The sequence below is a fragment of the Drosophila arizonae genome, chromosome 5 (genome assembly GCF_054131065.1).
Source record: "Drosophila arizonae isolate 15081-1271.41 chromosome 5, UAZ_ARI_1.0, whole genome shotgun sequence".
Lineage (NCBI taxonomy): Eukaryota > Metazoa > Arthropoda > Insecta > Diptera > Drosophilidae > Drosophila > Drosophila arizonae.
The window spans coordinates 306,785-334,429 of record NC_142925.1 but is presented as its reverse complement, the minus strand read 5'-3'; the positions used below and the strand labels follow the sequence as shown (position 1 = coordinate 334,429).

At 41.5% G+C, this 27,645-nt stretch overlaps 3 protein-coding genes across 20 annotated transcripts; 2 read left to right on the top strand and 1 right to left on the bottom strand.

Moving 5' to 3' along the window:
• The first annotated feature begins 1,000 nt into the window (after positions 1-1,000).
• Dh44-R2 (Diuretic hormone 44 receptor 2) lies at positions 1,001-12,365 on the top strand. 12 transcript variants are annotated; one of them, XM_089471894.1, is made up of 13 exons: positions 1,002-1,274; positions 5,218-5,477; positions 5,785-6,407; positions 9,310-9,427; positions 9,491-9,692; positions 9,758-9,854; positions 9,925-10,018; positions 10,076-10,236; positions 10,300-10,410; positions 10,475-10,660; positions 10,727-10,884; positions 11,046-11,096; positions 11,529-11,737. In XM_089471894.1, exons 3-13 carry the CDS (start codon positions 6,156-6,158, stop codon positions 11,569-11,571), a joined length of 1,473 nt encoding a protein of 490 aa, XP_089328020.1. In that variant the 5' UTR covers positions 1,002-1,274; positions 5,218-5,477; positions 5,785-6,155; the 3' UTR covers positions 11,572-11,737. The 12 variants fall into 12 exon arrangements, with proteins under 12 accessions (XP_089328023.1, XP_089328020.1, XP_089328017.1 ...); XM_089471891.1 differs by having other exon boundaries at positions 1,002-1,437; XM_089471892.1 differs by having other exon boundaries at positions 1,002-1,573; positions 5,218-5,374.
• On the bottom strand, positions 11,999-27,537 carry fdl (beta acetylhexosaminidase fused lobes). 6 transcript variants are annotated; one of them, XM_089471880.1, is made up of 7 exons: positions 27,365-27,537; positions 27,196-27,294; positions 15,484-15,666; positions 14,893-15,413; positions 14,079-14,814; positions 13,692-14,010; positions 11,999-13,628 (listed from the first exon to the last, which is right to left on the bottom strand). In XM_089471880.1, exons 3-7 carry the CDS (start codon positions 15,645-15,647, stop codon positions 13,374-13,376), a joined length of 1,995 nt encoding a protein of 664 aa, XP_089328006.1. In that variant the 5' UTR covers positions 15,648-15,666; positions 27,196-27,294; positions 27,365-27,537; the 3' UTR covers positions 11,999-13,373. The 6 variants fall into 6 exon arrangements, with proteins under 6 accessions (XP_089328006.1, XP_017865959.1, XP_089328009.1 ...); XM_018010470.2 differs by having other exon boundaries at positions 27,196-27,537; XM_089471883.1 differs by lacking the exon at positions 27,196-27,294.
• Positions 18,303-24,196, top strand: s-cup (spermiogenesis-related protein stanley-cup). 2 transcript variants are annotated; one of them, XM_089471887.1, is made up of 4 exons: positions 19,630-21,023; positions 21,084-21,236; positions 21,712-21,862; positions 22,649-24,196. In XM_089471887.1, the coding sequence occupies exons 1-4, from the start codon at positions 21,007-21,009 to the stop codon at positions 23,804-23,806; spliced, it is 1,479 nt and encodes a 492-aa protein (XP_089328013.1). In that variant the 5' UTR covers positions 19,630-21,006; the 3' UTR covers positions 23,807-24,196. The 2 variants fall into 2 exon arrangements, with proteins under 2 accessions (XP_089328012.1, XP_089328013.1); XM_089471886.1 differs by lacking the exon at positions 21,084-21,236 and having other exon boundaries at positions 18,303-19,772.
• Positions 27,538-27,645: the final 108 nt, after the last annotated feature.

The following is a 27,645-nucleotide window of genomic DNA, read 5'->3' as shown; positions in this document are numbered from 1 at the left end:
AATAAAAATTAACCTCATTACCAACTTAACAAGCATAACTTACTGTCTTTAAACGCTTTCAGAATTGACTAAGATAACCCCTTAAATATAATAAAGCAAGAGATTTTTCGGCTTAGCATTCTTTTGAATAAATTATTGATTCGCATTGTTTTCCATATCTCATTCATATTTCTGAGTATCTTACGCCTCTCTATCAAAATGTGTTTATTGATACGCTTTTTACACAGGGTGCTTATTTGTTGTTATCGTAGCAATAAGTAATCGGCAAAAAGTATTAACGGCCCATTCAGTTTGATTGTCAATTGCGGGTTTCATGTTAAGGCATAGTCAACGACATCGTCATATTCGCTGTCTATTGAATACAAATTCCAATGCGTTCTAGACAAGCTACAATAGCTGGCTTGAGAGATACTCTTTTTCCAAAATATCTCGAAAGGAAGAGAGTTTCTTCGGCATTGACTCCTGACTGTATTAACTTAGGCACAAGCAGATGTAACCATGTTGAGGTTTGGAGCAGACAAAATCATACTGTGCCAAGCCAATATGCTCACGTTCACAATTAGGTAAGAAGTATATGCCGGTCTCAGTTAGGCGAAAGCTTTGGCTCTCTGTTCCACACACAGACACAGTGCCAAACCTAATCAGGTTGCCATAGCCACAAGTTGTTGCGAGCTTTGCACAGTGGTACTGATTGGAACAATATGCAAATTCATTTAAATTTAGAGGGTAATATGAATACAAATATTTTGAGGTAATATTCGGTTGGGTGTGAGTAAATATTAAAATAGAAATTTTGTTTATATTCGAATTTACAATGACGACTACAGATCAATTTAAATATTGGAATAATTAGTCTTTGATGTACTCCACTGCATTTCGCAATAATTTGTATATTTGGCCCATTGTGCGTCGTGTCGAACGAGTCCTGTGTTTTCGTTATTTGTGGGCGTCGTCAGTGCAAAGTTTGATTGTGTGTGGGCTTTGCTCCCGCACCGTAAGAAACCGAACGACCAGACGCGAAAGCTTCCTCCCGGACGTAGTACATCGCTGTCATTTGCCGTCATTGGACGTGAGCTTTGCCACGGCATCGTCGGTTGATTTCGTTATCTTGATTGCGAATCTCGTCGCAGCCTCCGCAACCTTTATAAAATTATAGATTCCGAAACGGATTCACGAGACTCCCAAACAAAACAGAAAACACAGTCATACAAAAAAAAAAATAAAAATAAAAAAAATAAATAAATAAATAAAAATAAAAATAAAAGGAAAGAAATGTAAATAAAATGTTCAAAATTATAAAATAAGTGAAAATTCTACATAGTTTTGCATTGCATTTAATTTGTGATCAAATATCCATTTTTATCATTTTGCTATCTGCATTTAAACAAATTGTACGTTTGCGTGCGATCCCAAAGTAAATGTGATCAACAGCGGCGCGTGAGTTTTGAATATATGCTATAAATATATATACATATATATGTAAATATATAGTAATAATAGTTGATATGTGTGCGAGTTAAGTAATAAAAATGATAAAGGCGATAAACATTTAAGGCAGACACCATGTGAGCAAGTGAGTGGATGTGGGTGAGGCGGTAATTTAAAAATTTGTTTCGAGTTCGGACTTTTGGATGGGAAGACTCTCAAGAGCGGCCGATTTCACACTTAACTTATAACACCAACAAACAAAGAATCGCCTCAATTCAGTATATATAGACTGCATTAGCACATTGGGCAAATAAACAACCAATAAAAATGATCTTTTCTTAACCAACTGGGTTCGAGCGCCCTGGCAACTGTTGATCACTTAGCAGATCGCCCCATTGGCACACAATGAGACTTTTAAATTGATGAATAAACGTCTGATTAGCCTCTTCATATAAACATTTTCAAACGCAAACGCACAAAAGCCAATCCAAAGTCAACCAAAGCCAATTGAAGCTATTTTTGTGGGCCTTCCCTTTCCTCCAATATTTTCGTCAATATAACTTGTCAAGTTCAAGTGAGGCAATCTTCTCTATGGATGTCTTTCACATACATACGTATATGGCAATTGATTCATACAAGTATATACAGTTTTCACTATATACGATATATATAATACCATCTATCTATCCCCCTCACTCTTCGTTACAGTGGCTTTTGTGTTGTTGTTATTGCTGTTGATCAAAGATAAACAATGTAAAAATTTGCAGTGAGTTCTTAGTAGCCTCCAGTGCTTAAAATAAACATTAAATAAAATTTGAAAAAGTTGCAGAATTAACAACACGACTAGACAGAACGCTAACAACGATATTTCAAATTAAAAGAGTAGCGAAGTAAAAAATAGAGACCCACGAGACGGTGTCGACTACGAGATACCCTCTGGTTACTTGAATCAAGTCAATTGTAATAAAATCTTATTATAGTGCAAGCATGATTAAAATATGCCAAAGCTAACAAAAATTATTATTTCTCGCACTTGTATTTGTTATTCTAGAGCCAGAGTTGCAAACACTGTGGCGACTTAAATAAATTAAGTAAATAGAAATATTTAATTATACTTAAGTGCGGAGCGGCGAATAGGCGAAGCTGATAGCTAAATGGATTTCTGAGTGCGAGTGCAAAATATTTCGCGAATGCATTAAAACAATTGAGTCCACTTCGTTCTGAAGAGCAATCAGTGCACCTAGTGTACGGTAGCTGCAGCTTACTCTAAATGCAATGCACTGTAAATGCCACGCCCCTATTAGACTGATTGCATTCAATGGTACTCCATTAGTTGAGTCAATTGCCTCGGCTGTGCCAGCTGCCGTTCCTATCTGGACATGAATGCAGCCACAACCATAGACATTGCTAAAGAGATAAAACAAACTCTGGGAGGGCTTCTGCAAGCTCATGAATTTGTTCGTGAAATTACATATTGTTTACGTGGTCTTCCCCGCGCATTGTGGTTTGGGTCGGTGTCCGTGTTGCCTCCCGGCAGGCAAGCCCAAGCGAGCAGGCAATCAGGATGCCTGCAGCTTCTTTTGATATTTATATAATAATTGCAAATGAAATTTTCGACTCTGCCCACGTATCAGTTTCACATGAAACAACTTTGCACGCAGGCAGCCCTTATCTGAGTGTTGTACAGAATTTGTTTGAAGTTTAAACCATGTTTAGAGATTTCCTTTGCCATCACATATGAAATGAACAGGCGCGCCAAATTGCTACCTCGGCGTATACTTGATGCTGTTGTTGCTGATGGCGATGGTGTTGTTGCTTTCGTTGCTATTGTTGTTGTTGGTGCTGTCGATGACGGAAAATGCGCATACGCCGCGTGGGCCATGCAGCGCCATTTATTGAGTCTTAGCATTGTTGTTTAAGTTTGTAAACTTATGGCTATATAACCACAGGCGCATGCATTCTAAATGTGTGTGTGCTTGTTTTCTTTGGCTTTAATTTGTTTGCCTTTTGTGTGCCTTGACTTGAGCGAGTCGATTGCGTTGAGGCAGGAAAACAGTCACTCAATCGGGCAATCGGGCAATCGGGCGATGGGGCTGACGACAGCCGCGAGAAGCGAGCAGCCGGTCGAACAATTGGAGAGTCGCCTGTCCGGCGTGCAAATAAGCAATTTATTTGCTTTCCGGCATCCATAAATATCGATCATATCGCCCGACTGCATCTGGCTTTGATTTGCACCCTTCCATTCCAGCTGACAACGCTTTCAGCTCCAATTGCAATTGCTTTCGTTCGGGCTTTATTCATTCATAAAATTGTTGCTTGCGACCTTTTCAGCATTTACGTGGCTTTTATTGCGCTGTAGCCGACAAATGGCAATATGGCATAAGGCATGAGGCACATGGCATATGGCATATGGCACGCCTAATAAGCAGCCCAAAGGCCGATAATGGCTACAAAACAGACATATAATTGATAGGGTCTTATGATAGCAGTTGGCGATTCGGCATTTTCTTTGTCATTGCAGCAGTGATACTACCCTCGATATATGGCATATATATAATGTTCCTCATGTGTGCAATGCCAGTATATATAGAATTACCTATTTGGCGTTCATTTGTTTTGACACTTAATAAATCATTTACAGATCGCAACCTAGCAAATAAAATTATAGCGCTTACTGGCCATTTCAGACAGCAGGGAATATTATTTGCTCTATTTACACATTGGAGGCAGCTGCGAAGGCTGTTTATTTGCATTCAGCTTTAGCTGTTAATTGTGCGCATTAGCAGCCAAATTAGCCGCCTCTGCCTCTGCCTCAGCCTCAGCCGCAGCCGCAACCTCCGACGCCGTTGCTTTAATGGAATGGCAAACCTTAACTACAAAATAAAAATCATAATCTAACGCACCCGTACAAATATTGCGCTTGTTTGCCCCGTAGCATCATAAATAAATCGCAGCTCGCCAAATATTTAATCGCGGCATATGCCACAAACTGGCATTTGGAAATCGGCTGCCTATCTCAGCGTCTTCCCAGTGATGGAACAGCACGTCCACGCCTAAAGTTGAAGACAGAGCTGGGCTGGGCAGGTCCAAGACGAACACCTGCTCGAAATCTAGTTTCTAAATAATTCTTTCACTTTTATTTTATTGTATTATTTTATCAAGTGTCTTATGATATGTTGAATGAACAGTTTGTGGGGACCCTTCTCTGTACCTGCTTGGTTGGGATGAAGTCTGTGAAGATATCAGCACAGAAATGACAGATAAGTCAAATAGACCTTTAATTGTAAGTGACTGGCTGTGATTGCATGGCTGACTGCTGTTTACTCATTAATAAATAAGTGGCGTGTTTTTGTTTTAATCACTGTAACCAGCAAGCTCTTGTTGTTGTTGTTGTTGTTGTTCTCGCTGTTGTTGTTGCTTCTGGCAGCCGTTTCGCCCGAATTGAGTCCTTGCCGCTGAGTCGAAAGACAAGGGCAGACAGAGTACACAATAAGTACGCTCCTGCATATCTAATTACCCACCTGAAGCATCTTTAATTAGAATCAGCAATGCGGGCAACATCTTCAATTAATTGTGTTTATTATTTCATCTGTTTGCGCATTCATTGTTCCGCTGAATATCATTAGTCATTAGCCATTAGTCAGCTCGGCGACAATGTGAGCATCAATTAGAATAATTGTTCCACATTTAAGGATTCAGTTGAAATAATGTAAAAAGCATTTCGAGATAAGCGAATATGACTCCATATGATATTCTCTATAATTGTATATATTTAAATTCTATTCACAGAACATTACCGCACAGTTCTATTCGAGGCTTTTTAATTAAAGGCCAAAGGTGCCGCCGTTAAGGCGAACTGGTTTCCATTGATAACTAGTTGCGATCGGGGTCGCTGTGGCCTCCTTCGATTGCCGGCAATTAGAGATGTTCCCTTTGGGGCCAGAGTGTACGGCATTCACAGTAACACAGTTACAGTCACAGTAGCCCCGCCCCAAAAGTGTAGGGGCCATAAAGATTGTTGTTTATTTATCTGCACATTATCTGCATATGTATGTATATGTCTGTAGGGGCAGAGCCACGTGATTGTAGCATGTATTATTTGTACAGATTTTTATAAGTTCCATATACATATGCCTATACATATGTATATACAAATAAAACAAGACGACTCAGCGGCATATCTATTCAGATATGTGTGCCACACACACTTGAGCCACATATTCAGATGTGGGAGGCCTCGCGCCCTGCTTTTCTGGACTTGTGGGGAATAGTGCGTGAATAAGTTCATTGCTTGATTTTATCAGACACTCAGATATCATCAAGCAGAGGTACGCCCGCTCTTTCACTTCGTTTCAGCTCGTCAACACACATATTTGCGCAATTTCTGTCTATCTCCGGCGCTGCTGAGCTCTTTAATTGCGCATCCCGTCCCATCACTGAGAGCGAAGAGGAAGTGTGTGTCAGGTTGAACATCAGTCGTGTGCCCTGTCCACACCTGCAAGTACACACAGCTGACCTCTTGCTGACATGCTCACAGTGGGACAGACACAGCCGACAGACACAGAAGCCAGTAGAAAGAACATAACGTCACACGCACATGCCCAACTCCGGGCGGGAAGGAGCAGCAAATGTGCAGCAGTGCACTGAAAAGCTAATCATCGACAATAACCAGTTGCCTCGGCAGTTAGTTACCTTTGTACCTTTCCGCGTCGACAAACAAACTTCGCATGGCCGAGGAGGAGCTGCAAGCGTTCGTGGAGAGCCTGGATGGCGCCTCGGCGGAGAACATTGCCAATGCCATTGCCAACTTCTCGTTAGACATGCTGCAGCGGGCCAGCGCCCTAATTGGCACCCAGCAGCCGCACAGCGGTGCTCTACTTATCAATCGAACCCTGGAGGAGCAGTGCAGGCACCAAGCAGAGCTGGAGAAGCGTCTATACAGCAACAGCAGCAGTAATGTATCATCAAATGTCAATTCGGTGAGTGCAGATGGAGTGAACTAATTAAAGTCTTTAAGGACATACAAATATATGGACTGCATTTAATATTTGAATAGAAACATATAGGCAAAAGATAAATAGGTTTTGAATAGAATTACGTAAAAAATGTAGAAAATGCAACATTAATAGAAATTTATAATGTAGTAATATTTTAAAGTAGGATATATTTTAGTTCTAAATCATCATTTGAGTTTATCTAAATATTCTATATGGAAACTATTAAGTATAATATTTGAATGAAAATATCTATTCTATTTGTAATCAATTGCGGACATTACCACAAACTGTGACATCATTCAGACCTGATTCGCGTGGCTGATAAGGAAGCCCAGTTAAAGTTTAAATCAAAGTGTTCTGGTTACTCGATGATGCACGAATTGTTTTAATATGTTTTACTGCCCTATTTGTTGATAAACAAACACATCGACATACACATAGCCAGCCCCTAGCCCCTAGCCAATAGCAATGATCGATTATTTATGGCAAGCAATCAAAAATGAGTTTTTGCTTATTTATTTTGGTTGATTTTATTTGAGATCGGTTGAATTGAAAATATATTTAATGGCCAAAATGAACACCTTTGATTTTTTTCACACATAAGAAGGCAGTTCGAAACGTCACATGTGGATATAAAAAGAGATTGGAATAAATAAATAATAACCATTAATTGAATTTAAATTTTAGTTCAGACTAAAAGATGGCGCAATATTCAATAGATTGGCACATTTGCAAACTACCCTCGATCTAATTTTGGTGCAGTTTTTTGCTTCTCTTTCCGCAATTCGCAAAGGAAAACAATAATAACGTTGGAGTAGTGGGTGAATACATGTTTCAAATATCAAGCCTTGATCTTCAATAGCGTCGATAAAACAGCAGACAGCAAGACAGAAATTGCACAAAACCAATCTACTCATCTCACTTTCATGAAAGAGTATTAAAATGATCACAGCATACCATGAATGTAGCTCTAGCTTAAATTCTCATACACATGGCTAAAAATATGTACGATTATATATGTATGTATATGTATGCTTATCAGCTGCGCCATGTTCTTTTATCTCGGCTGTTGCTGCCGCTAGGAGCAAAATTATAACGAACATTTTACTCAAGTATCAGGCGCACAGAAATGTGAAGTAGGATGCAAAATGTTCGTTAAACGTACATTAACAGTGTACTGTTATCATGCTGTTATTTAACAGAGTAATAAAAGTGCGGTAACCGTGTACGGCTAATATACTGTAAACTTACATTTTCCACCCTATTACTGACTTCTGTGCGCCTAGTACATCCAAACTTCCTCAGCTAATTTGGTAAAGTACCAGGCGCACAGAAATGTGAAGTAGGGTGCAAAATGTTCGTTAAAAGTACATTAACAGTGTACTGTTATCATGCTGTTATTTAACAGAGTAATAAAAGTGCGGTTACAGTGTACGGCTAATAAACTGTAAACTTACATTTTTTACCCTATTACTGACTTCTGTGCGCCTAGTTCATCCAAACTTCCTCAGCTATTTTGGTGAAGTACCAGGCGCACAGAAATGTGAAGTAGGATGCAAAATGTTCGTGAAAAGTACATTAACAGTGTACTGTTATCATGCTGTTATTTAACAGAGTAATAAAAGTGCGGTAACAGTGTACGGCTAATATACTGTAAACTTACATTTTTCACCCTATTACTGACTTCTCTGCGCCTAGTACATCTAAACTTCCTTAGCTATTTTGGTGAAGTACCAGGCGCACAGAAATGTGAAGTAGGATGCAAAATGTTTGTGAAAAGGTACATTAACAATGTACTGTTATCATGCTGTTATTTAACAGAGTCATAAAAGTGCGGTAACAGTGTACGGCTAATATACTGTAAACTTACATTTTTCACCCTATTACTGACTTCTGTGCGCCTAGTACATCCAAACTTCGTCAGCTATTTCGGTGAAGTACCAGGCGCACAGAAATGTGAAGTAGGATGCAAAATGTTCGTGAAAAGTACATTAACAGTGTACTGTTACCATGCTGTTATTTAACAGAGTCATAAAAGTGCGGTAACAGTGTGCGGCTAATATACTGTAAACTTACATTTTTCACCCTATTACTGACTTCTGTGCGCCTAGTACATCCGAACTTCCTCAGCTAATTTGGTGAAGTACCAGGCGCACAGAAATGTGAAGTAGGGTGCAAAATGTTCGTTAACAGTACATTAAAAGTGTGCTGTTGTCCTTCTGTTATTTAACAGATCCATATCTGTATTCTGTTAAATAACACTTTACATTTTCTATTGTGCTACTCATTTCTGTTCGCTTGGTACTTTATACTAAATAACCGTTCAAATTTTGGTTCTAACGGCCTCAACAGCCTCCCGAAGTTATGCAACCATATTTTGCATAGAATATACTTTTAGCCGTTAATTTTTGAGCATTAACTTCCAGTAAAGAAATCCTGTTAAATAATAAAAAAGCAGCAAGTTTATTTAATGATAAAATTATTTATTGCTTTTCAAATTTACGCGGTTTTTTGTGATTTATATAAATTTTGTTATACAAATATACATACGTATGTCTTAAATTATTTTATTTTTTGGCAACCTAATACTATCCAGCGTTAATTTTGCTTTGTATGTATATATATTCTCCCATCGAAGATGATGATGTCCTACACACATAGCTGAAGAAGCTATTTCATCTGAAATCATAAAAGAAATTTTAGAATACAATACACAGTAAGAGGGCATAGACTGTTTTGTATGGTATAGACTTATACTTACCTCTGACGACTCATGATGAATACTGCAGCTTGCATTTACCTTAATTTTAAGCTCAAAGCAAAAGAATATTATTATCAAATTATTTCATCTACGAAAATCATTTTATTTTTATCATTTTAATAGGATTCGCATTGTCCCACCTCCTTCGATTCGGTGCTTTGCTGGCCCCGCACCAAGGCGAGCAGCTGGGCTGTTCTGTCCTGCTTCGAGGAGTTCAAAGGAGTACACTACGATACAACAGGTGAGAAATGGCTGACTAACTATTCGGAACAGTATCTAAATAGCCTGGTCTCCCCGCTCATAGAGAATGCAACACGTTATTGCCACGCGAATGGCACGTGGAATCACTACTCCAATTACAGCAGGTGCCATCAGCAATCGGGCTCCGTGGCTGATGTTCCCGAGTTCTCAGCCAGCGTCGATCTGCCTGCCATTATCTATGCTGGTGGTTATTTTATAAGTTTTGCAACTTTGGTGGTGGCGCTTATAATATTCCTAGGCTTTAAGTGAGTTGTGGTGCCTGATCGAGCCACCATATAAAGCATTTCCTATTAATTTATCTTTGCTGCAGAGACTTGCGCTGTTTAAGAAACACAATCCATGCGAATCTATTTTTAACTTACATCACCTCGGCCCTGCTCTGGATCTTAACACTCTTCCTGCAAGTGGTTCGTAGACAGTGCTGAGAATCACAATAAATCAGAGTAACCACCTTAGAGGAATTCTCATACTTTCCAGATAACCACTGAATCTAGTCAGGCTGGCTGCATTACGCTGGTCATAATGTTCCAATACTTTTACCTGACGAATTTCTTCTGGATGTTTGTGGAAGGTGCGTTGACGTCTCTTTAAGTTTATCATGAGTTGGCTTAGCCATTATTATTTGCAGGTCTCTATTTGTATATTCTGGTAGTGCAGACGTTCTCCAGCGAGAATATAAGCTTTGTTATCTATGCACTGATTGGCTGGGGCTGTCCGGCTCTCTGTATTTTGGTGTGGTCTATTGCCAAGGCATTTGCATCGCATCTGGAGAACGATCATTTCAATGGTGTAAGGACGTCATAGATTTGTATGTTTCCCCTGCTGATAACTTATTTATGATAACTCATGTAGCTGGAAATTGAATGCACCTGGATGAGAGAATCTCACATTGATTGGATATTTAAGGGGCCCGCCTCAATGGCGATTCTCGTTAATTTGGTCTTTCTCATACGTATTATGTGGGTAAGTCTTCATTGTACCCATTTTATGGATTTAACATGAATCGGCACACTTTGTCTTATCTAAGGTACTCATCACCAAATTACGATCGACTCAAACATTCGAAACACGACAGTATTATAAGGCCTCCAAGGCTCTGCTGGTGCTAATACCCCTCTTTGGCATCACTTATCTACTGGTGTTAACTGGCCCCGAGCAGGGCATTAGTCGCAATCTCTTCGAGGCACTACGCGCCTTCCTACTCAGCACGCAGGTGAGAATGACATGCAATTCAAACGTAAATCTGTTGTCATTCTATGACTCGTTTCTCTCCTATAAGGGTTTCTTCGTGGCGCTATTCTATTGCTTTCTAAATTCGGAAGTGCGGCAGACGTTACGACATCGTTTTGTCATATGGCGGGAGAGTCGAAATATTCATCGCAGTAACTCCCGCAAGAATCGCAGGTGCGTTAACTGCTCGACCAGCTTTATAAATGGGTACAAAATGCACAAACGTTCATATAAGCATTCGATCACTATTTATCTGGGTTGTTGTTGTTGTTGTCCTTATCACATCTCATTGGAATTCATTTTTTTTCTGTTCTCCTTTTTTGCTGTGGCTCGCTGTTTTCGCTTAAAAAACTTAATTTCCATTTCAGACATCGCACATCCAAAGACTACTCGCAGCGCTCGCGTACTGAAAGTCTACGGTGCGTATACGCAATTCTCCCGCTTAACCTTGTAGTTGCATCTTACCCCTTACCGACTCGCCTCTTTCACGTTTCGCCTCAACTAACCCCTGCTAAGTGATGCATGAATAATTTATTTTTATACTCGTTCACGATTGGATGTTAGTTTTATAGTATGTCCGTCTGGGAATCCATCTATTTTCATCACAGTAAGATACAAATCTATATACACATTGTTACTGTGTACAGTTTTAAAACAAAATCTAAAAGTGTTGCAGGTGATTCACTTTTCACTTTTACAGAGAAACGCATAACTGATTTATAGTAAATTTAACTTTTTTTCTTTTTACTGTGAACGAGTGTATTTTAATATTTAACCTTGTCTATTTGTACTATTTTTAATCGATTTTAATTTATTTTTTTATTACCTTACACTTTTTATCATTTTTGTAGACTGACCTCGACAAGTCCTGTGCCCGCTGGACATTTAGAATGATACCTATGTATATACCGAACGCCATTGAGATTTCTTTTTAAATACCTACATATATTAGTGCTATATAAACATATATATTTGTATGTACATATAAAGAAAATATATTTGTATATAAGTATTGTATTGAGCAGACTATTAAAGTATTAACTTTTGTAAAGTATAGCGCACCGATTTATTTATTCAACTTCAAACTATATCAATTACATCAATCCCGATCTCTTACAGCACCGAGGAGTGTGTGATCTGCCTGAGACCTTCGCTTCACACTCGCATTGGATCATTGCATCGCTTTCAAAGCATAGACTTAACCGATTTTGTCTAAAATAAAAACTAACAAAATTTGCAAATTTATATCTGAAAAGAAATAATTTAATGAATTTCGTAATTCCATTTGCCAACCAAAAGATTCTTAATGTGAACAAAGATGTTGATTTGACGTTTTATATTTTGTTGAAAAAGTGACTTGAAGTTACAGCAAAATGTTAAGAACTAACGTATAATTGTTTAGTTTGCAAATTCTTTGTTAAGTACAAATTAAGCTTAAACATAATTTATTTGGATCAACTAAGATTAGATCAGATGAGTCTGCACAGTGTAGCAATTATTAACAAACATTTAGGGTCGGGTCAAGTAAAGATGTCGCCAAAAAGATGCCAAATGATGGGAATCGAGTCGTCCTCAATTAATTGTTGCATTGTGTTGCAGCTTTACTATAATTATCATAATTGTTATTAAAAATTAGCTATTAGTTTCCTAGTTTCTTCTTGTTTGTATTGTGTTCAATAACGTGCCAATGCATGCAAAAATTTGTTGTTACAATTATGATTACATATACTATATGTGTGTATATTAATCCTAGGCTTTTCCTCATTTATTTTTTAATTTTTATAATTTATAATTTTTGTGTGTTTTTTTTTTTTCTTTTGTCCGCTTCCTATTTATTTATTTTTCCATAAGGTCACATTGTTTGTATCACTGATAATGTAATTTAAAATAATCCTATGATGAAATGAAACATAAAACAATTTGCTGTCACATAATATCATGTATACGTATGTATGTGTGTGTACTAGTCATGTTCTTTTCTTCTTGCTGTTGTTCTTGCTTTTCATGTTTTGCGAATAAAGCTTTTAAAATATCAAAATTTATACTTCTTCATGAGATTAACGTTGTTGTCTAAGCTAAGAATGCCTTACTAAGTATTTACTGTATATACCTGTTGTGTGCATCTGAGTGTATGAAATCTACGAATTCCTTATATTTGTATATTAGCTAATTACTATCACTGTCTCACTTACCAAATACTTCCTAATCAATTGCCAAATCATTAAAAGAAACAAAAAACTGAAATGTGGGTCTTTACGTATGTCTGTGAGATACAGTGCTGGCAGCTACCTTTAGTTAAAACAGGAGAGATGGATACAAAAAGAGTCAACAATTTGTTTCCCTATCAATGGAATATTCTTACTATCGATTTCTCAAGAGTATGGATCCGTTCGATAAAGGCCAGATGACAGCACTGGCATGTGAGTATGTGTGTGCGTATGATTCGACAGAGTTTAACTGAAATGTAACTATATCGAAATTAAATTCGTGATTACGTATGGCTGTTGGAGCCAGAAACCACTTGGTCGTATAATGTCTTTGAAAAGAGTCGCCTCCTGAGCTTACTTCGCTTCCTAATGCATTGGATAAGTGGACGCTTAATATGTAATGTAATAATAAAAAATAACAATTACACTATCAACTAATTAACGCTCAGAGTGGGGGAGATGGGTGCACCTTTTCATTTACATAATATATCAAATGCACTCGCCGGGATTCTGCGCGCAGTACTTGGGAAACAGCGCCTCGGCTTTGATGCCCAACTCAACAAGACGATTTCTAAACACTGATATTCGTCGAAACACTTCTGGGGGCACAACATCGAAGTCATGATCATCATTAGGATCTGACCACAGACGTTCGGCCAAGGCAGCAACGCGCGGCCACAGTCGATTATCTAATTGACCCTCGTCCACTTGCTCGGTCCATAAGCAAGCCTCGCCACCCAGCACCTATTAAGGCAATCATTTGTTATCTACATTATTTGCAAATGGAACACAAGTCGTCTATAATACCTGCTTTCGGCGCTTCTTATCCAGACGCATTCGCTCCCAAGGCCGGTGCTTATAAACGTTTTGCCAAGTGCGATAAGGCGAACATGCGGCATCGCCAGTAGCTCGCCAGCTGCCAAAGCCGCAATCCAAATACCAAGCATCCACGTGCGAAAATATAATATTGTATCCATTGTCCAGCAGATCATAGTTCTCCTGCCAAGTGCTGCCACCCCACACCTGAACCACGAATTGACTGTTTGGAAGACACTTGGTGTTTGTCAGCGCACTCGACCAGACAACCACATGCTTGGGCGCAACATTTCCATTGGCCACTTTCAGTCTGTGTCGGATCAAAATCAAAATCAAAATGAACAATTAACATGCCTAAACGAGTTCCATGTGGCTCACCTCGCATTCGATTGTAGCATGAAGTCGCACCAGAGGCCGCGTAGATCCGTATCATTGAAATACTGGGCCCAGCAATCGAGATTCACCTCATCGCCGCCCAGGTGAAAGATGTCCGTGGGCCCCGTTAGCTGCAGAAACTCTTCGTACAGGCGCTGTAGTATGAGGTAGGTGTGGTTATTCTTCGGGTTTAGTTGACCGCACGGAGGTTCACCGCAATAAAAGCTCCATGGCTGCTGATTAATGCATAGCGACAATTCGCCAAGGCCCCGCTTGGGTCCCCAGTCCCAGCCGTTGCCCGCATGCGCAGGTGCATCGATTTCCAAGAGCACCTGCACGCCAAAAATTTTGGCATACTCGGTGACCTCGCGCACGTCCTGCTCGCTGTATGTTTCACTGTCCGAGTAGGCGCCGTGCTCAGCCAGCTCCGGATAATGTCGTGAAATATATGGAAAGCTCTGAGCATCCGTTATGTGCCAATGGAAGCGATTCAGCTTCGCCAAGCCCATTGCCGAAATGGTGCGTTTAATGGCATCCACGGAAAAGAAGTGCCGTGAGGTGTCCAGCATAAGGCCGCGATAGTGAAACTTGGGCGCATCATTGATCAAGGAGCTGGCATAGGTACACAGTAATCGCTCCTCATCGTCATACCAAATGAGCTGCTGCAGCGTGGCCAGTCCGTGACGTGCGCCAAAGAATGACTTGGCCCTGATGTGCACGGTCAAACGCCGATGCTCAACTGCCATTAGAGAGATAGAGACAAAGGGTTACAAAGGAGAACTAACAGTAAACGATTCTAATTATTAGATTTGCTTACAGCTTGTCGCTAGCTCATAGCTCTCATCATTGTCAAGATTGAAGTCGAGCTCGCCTGACTCATGCACCGAAAGCTTCACATGCAGACTATCCAGATCGCCAGACCGGTGTGAGCCAAAAGTGGAGCTAAAAAGTCCGCTAGCTAGCGGCGATTCAGCACCGTCTGTGGATTTCGAAGCTGGCTCGCTGACAGATGACATCTCCTCTGCACGCGGAGCTGCGTACTCCAGCTGCTGTATTTGCCGCAATTGCCTGACAAGCACATCAAAGGCCAACTTGAGGCGCTTGCGTACTTCGCGATGCGGCGTATCCAGCCGCAACTGTACATCCTCCACGGAGAAGCGCAGCGTGTGACCGCTGACTAGCGACTTGGAGGTGGGATGAGGCCAAATGTTAATATCTCCACAGGTCATTGAGCAGCTGATGAAGGAGACACGCTTCACGTTGGCTCCGTTCTTGTTATAATTAACGCGTACACATCTGTCATTGTCGCATTTATAGGTCCATGACTTTTCCAGCGGTCTAAGAAAAGAGAAGAAATTCGTTTAATTTAATTGTACCCATTGGAATAAGCTGAGATTGCTATACTTACATGGGAGCCGAACTGCGATCCTTTTGGAGGTGTGGACGCAGCTGTGCTTCATTGTAGGACTGTGTCTTAATCACGCCCTGATTCCAGTACAGCACTGTCAGAATGAAAATGGCTCCTGAGAGTAACAGCAGCAAGGCACGGCGTAGGGAGACGGCCAGTGACATCTTAAACAGATAACGTAAGCTATAAAACAGAAACGGAAGTATTTGCAATATATTTAGTAAACGCCAAATGACAATTCAATGTTAATCGGCAAAACAAGTTCTTGTCAATTGTACTCGACAGCAATTAAGTCCTTAAAAATAGAAAATATCCAACACCAGAACTTAATACTACATGTCATCCTTCTCATCATCGTTCAATCAAGAGCTCACACCACAAACAGGCCGCAGCAACAAATCAAGGATCATATTGAATTTTAATTAACGCCAGTAATTTGGCTGATGACACTAAACTAAACGGGGCTTAACAATCAATAAAATCAAAGGAAACCCCTTCTCAGTTTCACTCCCTCCTTGCGGGAGTAAACTTGTTAGCTTTGGCTTTTACGACACATAAAGCCCATGGGCAAATTGTTTGTCTTTCATATATAGCATCTGGCACGCAATGCATGGCAGCACCAGTACTCGCTTTCAGGTTCCAATTTACTTTTTGGCTTTACTGTTTGTGTGTGCCACATAATGGCGAATGAAAAACGGTTATAAAATATCCCAAACTGAGAAAATAGGTCTCGGCATATACATTTGGAGAGGTATAGTTACCCTGAACTAATGTGACTGAGCAGAAAATGCCATTTCTTTCGTTGCATGACCAAGAACGAATGCCGTAACAATGTTTGAGAAATGCAACTATATAGCACATTATCGTCTATACATTTATTGAAATACGAATGTGATGAAGTTTTAATCAGAGACAGCCTTTGGCAGTGGCAATGTGTTGGTTAGCTCCTATTTCGGATATTAAAACCAAATCTTAAGTACTATCTAACCTCTCAAATAATATTATATTGGTAGTCAAAACAGTTAAGAGTACAACATTATATAGCTACTAATACATACACATGTTGAGAAAATTAAGATGACCCATTTGTAACCAATTAAGAAGCTCTAATTTAGTAATTTAAATTCATTAACAGCCCACACCGATACATCCGCCCTTGTTTGTGTTTACAAATCAAGTCAATATTGTTGTTGAACGTATGGGTTAAAGTCTCCCAAAGAGAAACACCAAACAATTTAGACCACACGGCCATGTTTAATAGCAGGACCTTCGAGGCTTCACGTCTGCTGATTAATGACTAATGACTAATGTCGCTGACACACTGAGCGTATTGTGCGCAATTGCTGGACTCTCCCCACATCAGGCTGGACACGCCCTTTCGTGCATGTTCAGCGGGGCTACTAACTGAAATATTAGTTGAATTACTGCTACATGCAGCGTGCTAGTGTAAATACATAAATATGATATGGTATGGCTGGTCAATGAAAGAGACTCCTGCCCACGTGCCACAGAGCTTAAAGTTTCTGTGTAGCCTCTCAATTGCGAGTGTCAAACACTCACAGGTAGGGAAAACGTGCTACTGCACATGGAAGCACGTGGAGTACGGAGCGTGGAGTGTGACGAGTGTGTTAAATTCATAAAGAAACAAATGCACCTTTTTGGGGGCATCGTCGGCATTACGTCTGATGGCCTGTGCATAATAAATCAAGAGGCATGCATCGTTAATGCATAAGAAAGAAGAAAGGCAATCGGTAGCTGCCTCATTAGCAGTCGCCAGTGCTGCTGATTTAGCCATTTTCTGAGAGGATCTCAGCCTTTGTTAACTGCTGCAGCCTAGCTTGAATGGGGGCAGGGATACGGAGCTGTCGCTCAAAGCCTACTTGTAGCCCAATTCTAAAGGCACGAAAGCGCACCATACAATCGAGCACAGCTAGCTGCGACTCGTGCTTGGGTCACCTGCTTACCTGCAGCGCGTGCGCAGTGATGAGCTTAGTGAGTAAAAGCGCCGAAAACTATCCATCATCAAAAAATGCTGGCGCTAATGGAGACGCGCCTCATCTGTGGCTGCGACGCACAGACGAATCGCCTGTTGAAGGGCTCCTCGACAGTTACAGCGACAACTACAACAGCAGCAGCTGCTGCTGCTTATGTTATATTATTATGTGCTAGCTCTTTCAGCACAGATCTATATTTAAACGGTCTTATATGGCGCACAGAACTAAACAGAGAATGCGACACCTTCGCGCTATTCACGGCCGACAACGGCGCCCTCCTAGTGGACGTGCGACTGTCGAGGTGTAGGTAACTGCGACTGAGCGCGACTCTGAACGGATTTTTAGCTCTTCAAGTTTTTACTGGATGGGCTGGTGGGCCTAGCTTAGCGCTGGTCCCAAAAATGGCGTGCATATATATAGTATTTACATATGTTCTTGAACCACCTGCCAGCTGCTGGACGCATTTACAGTGGCGGGCAACAATATTGAGAGCGACCTCTGAGACATGCACCCGACTTGATCCAAACTCATATAGTAAATTGTATTCAAATAAACTAACAAAATTGACACACTTTGTATTACAAATATTATCCATACGCCCGGTTGACCCCATGCCAATACTAATGGGCAGTATATAAGCTGTTGCATGATACATTGTTGTTCTTTGTACAGAATACTTCATGTAAAATTGTTTAATAGCAAATAGAAGCTGTTAATTCGCATGAGTAATAGTTTGTTATTGCAAATATTACGCATACGCACCATACTCAATATGCAGCGCACCGACTGTTGCTTAGAGTCGCGTTATTATTTATGGTCGCATGCCGTGAAAAACGACAGTTGGCGACAAGTGTTGTGCAAATGGCATGCACGGTTGCCACAACAACAAAAACATCAACAACAACAGTAACAGCAACAGCATTAGCAGCAGCAACAACAATCGCACACACAACAAAAGCAGTTGGCGCTCAATTTGATGTGAAACGTGCAGGAACCACACACAGACATACACACCCACACACACACATATATATACTTGTATATAATAGACGAAGGCACACACAAAGAGGAAGCTCAATACGAATAACTGTGTTTTTGGCCTCCATTATTACCGTTGAAAAGGGAAAGGCAGCCTGCAAAGCAACAGCAAAATGGCGGCACGAATTGTAACAGGCGCGCAGTGTCAGCAGCAGCAGCAGAAATAACGGCATAAACGAAGTCGTTGCTGCTGCTGCTAGCCGAAGGCAAGCCAGCCGAAGCTGCTTCGTACTCGGTTGCCTAACAACTTCGTCGTGGCGCACAACAGAAGGAAGGATAAGCCAAGTCAGCCTGGCCACGCAGCCAACCAGCCAAGCAGCCAGCCTGCCTGCCTGCCTGGCTGCCAGCTAGTCAGCAAGTCAAGCCGGGACTCAGTTGCAACAGCGCAACGCATTTGCTAAGACGCACACAGAGCGCGCCGCGGCGCAGCTCGCACGGAACACGAATAATCAGCGAGTATAGAAATAGTAACACTTGTACAAATTGTTTTTGTTGGTGTTATTGTTGCTGGCAGGTGGCCTGGCTACCTTGGCCATCGATCGCACCTTTCTAGTGCGCGCTACCTCGCGTTTGTTCGCGTGCCGGGCTGACGTACATAACGTATACGAGGATAACACTTAGTAGGCAGGGCCGTTGTCCTTGGTATTTCAGTCTAGCGCTTGCAGCGTCAGGCAACGGTACTACTTGCGTGTGCCACAATTAAGAGGACTGCACAGGTGTGTTGAGTCTGTCACGGTGTGTGTGTGTGCGTGTCAATGTGTGTTGGTGAATTTGTGCTATGGGCATTCTAATACGCGCCTTGGCTAATTGTTATGCAATCGTCTCTAGCCTTAAGACCTAGTGAGAAATGTCTTTGAAGCGTTATGCAATAATCGCGGCGGTCAGTCAGTACCAGCAACAACAGCAGCTGTACCAGCAACTGCAACTGCAACAACAGCTAAACACTGCAACAGTCATGTTAGCATCAACAGCAACGACAACGACAGAGCCAGCGAGAGGAGAATCAACAATAACTACAACATCTTTGCCCACGAGCGAGGAGGAGGAGGTGCTGCACTCGCAGGAGCTCGCCAGCAGCTCCTCGATAACGACGTACTACAATGGCGGCATGGGTCTCTATAATCAACAGCGCGGCATTGGAGCTGGCATATCGCTGCTCAACGGCGCCGCCGGCTCTGGGAGCGGAAGCAGCTCGGGCGGAGGCTCACAGAGCTACGCTCACGTTGTCAATGGCAGCGTGAATCTCCTGCTTGGCGGGTGAGTGGGGTAGCGACAGTCAATGGCAATGCCAATGCTGCATTATTCACATCAAGTTATTCATCTATGGCACAGTTTGCTATGCCAGCCTGACAGCCTCATTTCAACATTAATTAATAAAACGCCGAAGCCACGACTTTAAACAGGATCATGTTCGATAGGGATGGGAGAATGTGCTACCGAGTTGAGTCACAGTAAGAATATTTAGAGCAGGAGGGGATGACAGGGCTTAGCTGAATACATGTTCTCTTAAATGAAATGAAATGGCTTTTTGTAATATTTTTAATTGTTCATTATGCAAAACATTCTCTGTATATGAATACTTCATCATCTCTCAGCTACAACTCCAGCTCCATAGATCATATAGAAAATGGTTATCCTTATGATTTATGCGGCGTCTGCAAATTAATAACATAAAAAAATTCACGCAGCTCTGCGGAGCATCCTCAAGACATTGCGAGGGCAGCTTCTCCCTTCCCACTCCACGCTGGGCACTGACAAAGTAATCATATTCATAATTGGTCCCCTTTTCGTTGCCAAGGAGTGACGTCCGCTTATTTAAATTAATATATCCCTTCTCTTCTTTCTTCTCTTGTAACACTAACTCAGATCGGCGGGAGGCCGGATGGAGTAGGTTGAGTAAAAATAAATGCTAAAGCGACAACAGCAAACTTTTGATGTCTGCAAACGGCGTGCGCTCCGATGACCGTAACTTTATTTTAACTACTTTTTTATACACTTTTATCCTCGGTCACGAGGAAAGTAGAGCATATTAGTTTTATACCGTGTTTGCGGTCAAACCCACAAATTTGGAAAGGGGCGTTGTTAGACTTTTATATACTAGATTTGTGTTGTAGGTTAAGATCTAGAACCGACAAGCTTCACAGATGGATCAATGCTGATCTCATATATAAATTATCCTGATAAATTCTATGATTCGCGCGGACCTCGAGAGAGTATTCTGCAGTCGGTGGAGCTTGACTTTGACGTTTACTTACTTATCGATTGTTTGGGAGCATGTCAATAAAATTTAACAGAAATAAAAGCTACACATGCCGATGATAGTTTTAGCTGCTCCTCCCCCTCCTCCTTCTCCTCCTCTAACACTATCGAACGCTTTTTGGGGCCTTTAATGAACGGTTGACATGCGAGGAATTGCGTGAGGCGCAGCGTAAAATGAGCAAAGACTGAGAGAAAGAAGGAACGAAAGTAAGAGGGGAAAGGTAGCACAAGCATGTCAGAGGACAAAGGGTATTATATTGTGTTTAAAGTGGATTAAGTGACATCATTGATTTGTGTAATGTGTAACAGATTTCAGAGACAGATTAACGAGGTTACTGTGCTGCAGAACTTGTCGCTATCTAGGTTGCACAGGGGACTTCAAGAATGCTTCGATAACAAGAAAACCTTTTCTAGCAATACCTATGTAAACGTATTCACATCAGTCACATATATACAATACAGGTACGTAGTGCCTCTTGCTTGCTTGCTATTTGTGGCCAGATGGCATAATTCAACGCGTGAACAATGTGTTGAATAACATTTTGTTTTTGGCAATTATTTAATCTATTTGTAAGCCAATATTGTCGAAATGCCTTCGGGGCGAACATACAAGCGCACAAAATGCTGTAATTCACAATCGATATATGGTTAGTTGTTCGGCAGTCCGCATTAACAAAAGCCACAGCGAATGGCCGCTCATTGTACTCGGGAATACAATACGCACATACACATCGAAATGTATGTATGTACATACATATAATACATGGTTGTTAGCAAGGCATTGTCGACCAAGTTTACGGCTAACATATTCATTTTGGGTAGATCTTGCTCTATTCCTTACAATGGTTCAAGTCCCTATATTTGACTTAACACTGTCAAATGTTTATCTTTTTTTACGTGTGAAATTATTGTTGCTTGCCTTCTATATTTTTTGTAGGTCTATGCTCTGCCTGGTGACGACAATTTTGTGTGTCGTCTGTTATTGTTGCCATCGCAATATTAAAAAACGCACAGAGGCCGCCTACAGGCAGCAGCAACATCAGTGGCTGGAAAACGATCCCAATATGGAAATATACAGCGTTGAACAGGTAATAATATATATGTATATCAATCAAGCGTTAACTAATATAGGTTGGATACTTATAAATGGAACCATTCCCAACATTAATCATACACACAAGAATAGGATGGACACTTAATATATGTATTCTTTCCCTCTCTCTCTCTTTCTCTCTCTCTCTCAGGAGTCGTTTATATATAAACAAACATTTCACCAATGAATAAAAAGGGAGTTAGGAAGACAGATAGAGAGAGAAAACGTTTACTCTAAGCGCTCTTGTATGATACGTGATTTTTCCTAATTTCTCAATTGATTAAGCAACAGCAACTAGGAACTAAACAATTTAAATTCGATTCTTTAGTCTTAGCCGCCATACTCGACTCTCATCGAGGACGTTGGTAATGAATATTAATGCGAAGCATTTAACAGACGCTACAAGGACGGAAAAAAAGCAGAGGGAAATAAATAAATAACAACCAAAGGCCAAGTTGAAATAGACATTCGGATCCACTTTGCGGTGTAGTAAACTCTTAATAAGCCCCTGTGCAGGCTTTTTTTTTTAGCCGGTCTCAGTGCTTTGATTATTGTTGTTTGTTGGCCCTGTGGGAAAAGGCGCTGGCTGCATCGTCGGCAGTAGAGCGTAAATCAACGTTAGTCCGGTTCATGTCACACAGAGTTGTCAACGGGTGTAAGCGGATGCAGCCCTGGACTGGACCTTCCAGTCATACAAATCCGTTTATAATGTGTGCAATTTCAACTTATTTATTTGAGCCTTGCGCTTGTTAATAAGTCTCTCCTTCTTCTTCTGTTTAAGTGCTATGAAACATCGGGACTGTTCTTGGGCGACTCAACGGATGGTTTGGCCACGCTGCCAGCTTTGCACCATGAGCCGCCGCCGTCGTACGACGCGGTCGTCCTACACGAACAGCAACTGTTGCAGCAGCAGCAGCAACAGCTCGAGGAGCAGCAGCTCCAACTGCAGCAACAGCAACTGATGTTGCAGCGCGTATCGCCGCCGCCCGGCTACCGCTCCACCTTGGACATAAGCAGCGCGCAGCAAGGAATTGAAATATCAAACACCGATGTAATGGCGGGCAGCAGCAGCAGCAGCTGCAGCAACAGCAATGCAGCAGCTGCTGGAGCAGGACCAATGGCTAATAAGCAGCTGCAGCGCACCTTGAATGCTCAGTCCTGTTGCTCGCTGCAGCGCGCCGAGGTGGAGAACATGTGGAACGCAGCCGCGGCGGCCGTTGCAGCTCGCAGTGGACACTGCCAGGAGCTGGACACATATGTGCCCATGCCCATGTCGATGGACCTGTCGTCATCATCGCCGCCTTTGCCACTGGCTCTACAGGCGCGCAAGCATGCTCAGGCGGCCATGCGGCTCAACAGCTTTGGGCGGCGCTATTTGCAGTACAGTCAGCATCAGCATCACCAGCAACAGCAGCACAACCACTACAGACGCGGCTGTCCACTGTGCGGGAAATTCCGCTACGCGGCTGAGGACGAGGCGTTGACGGCATCTGTCGAAAGTGTCCTGGAACAGTGTGATGCCAATGAGAATGAGGCAAGTGCTCAACACCAGCAACAGCAGCAGCCGGAGCAACAACAGCAGCAATACCACCAACAACAGCAGCAGCAACCCGCCATCGAAAATCCCAATCAAATTGATGCTGATGCGGCGAATGGAAATGTGGTGGACAGCACAACTGAAGCTGCATCAGCAACTGTTGCTGACATAGACATGGGCATAGACGAAAATGACAATGCAGCTGCGACGTCAGCAACAGCAGCACCAGCAGCGACATCTTCAACAGCTGAAGCTGACGCTGAAGCAGATGCTGCTGACCTGGATATCAACAACATGAATGAGAATGGCATCATCAGCCTGGACATGAGCAAAATCATTGATATATCGGGCCTGCCCACCTACGAGGGCGCTCTGAAGCTCGAATCCAGTGGCTATGTGTAAACAGTTCCCAGTTCCCGGTTCCCACAGTCAAGTTTACATTACGCAATAACCAAATGATATCACACATGTGCTTTATTTTATAAGATAATATGGAGCAGATGCCCAGAACACGTTTAGCTGTATTTAGTGAATTTTTCAATTTGTCATAGCAACAATCCTAACGAACTGTTCTGAGGTTCTCCTTAGTTTCAATCATGATCTCGAAATGCGCGACTTTAGTATCTGTCCCAAAAACCGAAAAGGTTCCTCTTTAAAACACACACATACATACTAATACATTAATATTAATATACACAGGAATGTATTTTTAATTCTAGACATTAGCCTTAAGCAAACATATCCAAGCAGCAAACGGTTGCAGAAATATCAATAAAAATGTACTTGAACGAATTTAGCCCAATCGAACCTTTTGACAGAGCCTTAACCGCAATACTCTTGTTTTCACGCCCATCAAGTTTAATCTGATTGATTTCGCATTAAATATAACGAATGAGTAGACCAAGAGTGACATAACGCCTAACAAGCAAGAGGCCAGGGCATTACGGTTAACCGTGAAGTGAAAAGCACCCCCTACGTCAAAATACCTGTGCAGGTAGTTCTGTTTTGGATAAGGGGCATAGACGACAGTGCTGCCAATATAGCCTTTTTACAATTATGATTTTTACCTCGTTCAACACAATTGGAAGTCTAATAGGTTTCATATAAATATTAATATATCCAATTAGCATGAATCTCAAAAAAAAACAAATATCGTGTAAACGACAGCACAGCGATTATATTGACTCTGTGCAATTTCTACCTTGCTGTTTGCTGGGCTCTATAAAAAATGACAGCGAATGAGTGTCATGGAGTCAGTAGTACCCGATTGCTACGTTCTTACTTGTTTTAAGTGCCTTTTGTCTCATTTTTCTGTCCTGTTTTTACGATAGGCAGTTGCCAGCACTGGCACACCAACACACACACACCCCACACCCTCAGACACATGTTTACGCTTTACCTCGTTTTGTTTGGCTCTTGGGGGTAATAAAGAAAAAGATGGCCGCAAGCAAATCGCACGTAATGTGAAGCCAAGGCTCAAATGTCGACCTCGGAGAAAAGTCAGCCTATCTGTGCTCTAAAATTGATAACAAGCCACAGTTAGTCACTCACTATAGTTATTACTATCGTTAGTATTATTAGCAGTATTTTTGACCAAATAAATTTGTTGCCCAGTTGCCGACGGTAAGGGGCTCAGCCTGATATATTGTCAGTAAAAACAGTGGCCGTGTAATCCAGCGTGTCACAAATGCAACTAGAGACTAAAGGTAAAAAGAGACTCCAGTTCTGGAATTCAATTTCACTTATCAGAATCACAAGTAGATAGAGTAAAGTATTTTCGTACTTGTTTTGCTCATTACGCACGCGGAACACTAAAAATAGTTTCAACCCAGACAGGCAGCGCCTCCACACACAGACGCGTATCTCCGTCTATATGGGCCAGTCAATGTGCAGTATGGCTTATGATCTCATGACCCAATAATGAACAATGCTTCTTCTACCTCGGAAGGGGATTATAGCCGGCTTACATGGCATACAATTGGCGTGTATGCGTGGCCCAATTGGCAAATAGCAAATGGCAAATGGCAAACGCTTTGAGCAATTGCTCTTTAATTTTGTGTCTCCTATTGTCGAAATTTTAATTTTATTTACGAAGACCTTCCTTCTCGCACATACCGTCGGAGCAGCAGCATTTTGATCAGTGAATACACTTAAGAGCTACATGAACGAATTCTTTGTTTCCATGCTGATGGCGTGCACGAAATATTAAATTATTTGTATTTATATATTTTTATCCCGAACGATGAAACTTGTTGAAAATTCACACACAACATTCAGTTGGGACCCGCGTGGCTTATAATTGCAACTGAGAATGATGCGTTGCCTCGTTGTGGCACAACAAGTGAGGCATCCAAAGAGCTAGTCACCGCTATTCAAATACAGACTACATCAGAGCGAGAGAGAAAAGAGCAAGAGAGAGAGAGAGAGAGAGAGAGAGAGCGGGAACTGTGCTAAAAACGTGAGCTAGACAAAATAGAAAAATGTTGAGCCGTGTGACGCCATGAGACGCTGCCCTGTTGGGAGAAGAAGAGAGAGTGGGAAGGCAGAGGCAGAGGGAGAGGGAGAGGAAGACAGAGCAGGCGCCGAGGGGTAGCCACAACTAATTGCGCAGCGGCATCGACATCGACATCGACAGGCATTTGACCCTTTGTCGTTGGGGTTGACTCTGCATTATTGTAGCCGAGGAGTGCAGAGGTGGCGCTTCCATTTATTAATAAGAATTAACTGGCGAACGTATGTAGTTGCATCCTTTGCCGCAGTCTAATTTGAATTTTTTTATTGCACTCAATTTTTGTATTCTAAAATCTTATGAGCTAAAAAATATTAATGTTCACTTGGGAGTCTGTACGTGCGCATATATGTGTGCTTGAGACTCATCATACCCAACACCCCAATGGGTCCTGAGAGTGAAAACGGCACGTGCTTAAAAATAGCCAGTGGGGTTTCATGGGAGCAAAGCAATGCGACAAATTAAGTGAGCAACTGAGTGAAAAAAAGAAAAGAGAGAACAACGTGTGCTTAACTTGGACGAAATATAGACACCCTTACAATCATAGGTGTTCCCATTTCAGTACGACACTTACAAGAGAAATACGATCCACAGATCAATATTCTATTAATAAACGAAACGCATACGTAATTGAAGGACATAATTCGAGGAATCAGATATGTTTAACTAAAAGTCCTATAGTGTATATCGACATTTCGATGTGATATATGAGAGTGAGCTGATAAATTTTAGAATGACAACATTCACATTTGTCAGTGTCATACGATTGTTTCAGTGCATTCAAGACTGATAATTAGAAGAGCTGAGCGAAATATAAGAGCTTAATATAGTACATTTATAGTATATACATACACACATACATATATGTATATTAATAACTTGGCGCTGTGGATATACGAGGTTCGTCTGAAAAGTATTCGACATTTTCGAGTAACCAACGGGAGCATGTTATCTGAAAAGATGGAAGTCGAAAACCTCTAAAAGAATCCGACAGCTCAACAACAGAAGATAAACAAGTGCGATATGTTTGTATTTCATTATATTATTATGAATATAATAATATATATTCAGCTACATCTGTGTGTATAGGAGCTAACGACAAGTAAAGCTTTTGGTGACGCAAGTGCGCGAGCAAACAGCAAACAGCAAACGACAAGCAACATATAACAAAAACAAAAACGAAAGCAAATTTCAAATTGCTGAAAGAGCTGGGACTAGAGTTAGGCGAGAAAGGCGTAAACAGTTTGCAGACAGACAAAGTTACAGCATTATTCATACTGACCCACAGCTCAATTTGGAATGCTTTTCTCATGTCCTGATTTTGGTCTGTGGCACCAATGAGCCGCAATCTCCAAGTCGTGTTTTCTGTTTTTATGGCTGGCTGCAGGCGATAAAGGCAGCGCGACAGGTTAAGAGTGCGACGGCAGATGATTGGAGGTGGCTTCACTCACGGCGATTGGGAACGTTTCCTCTTTGTTGGTGGTTTTGTGCGTTTACGTGAGGCTGCCACTGCATTTCATATTTCACATTCACATTTTAGTTAATTCTAATTTGTTATTTACACAAATTTCGCAGTCGTCTGCGCTGAGCTCGATTTACTAGCACTAACAGTTTTACTTTCAACTGTGGGCACTCTAAAATTTGTGTCGTTGTCGTTGTGTAGAAATATCGACGAGCTGCAGCACACACAACTATCGATTACAGTCGATTAATACCGTTGCAGTTACTTTGT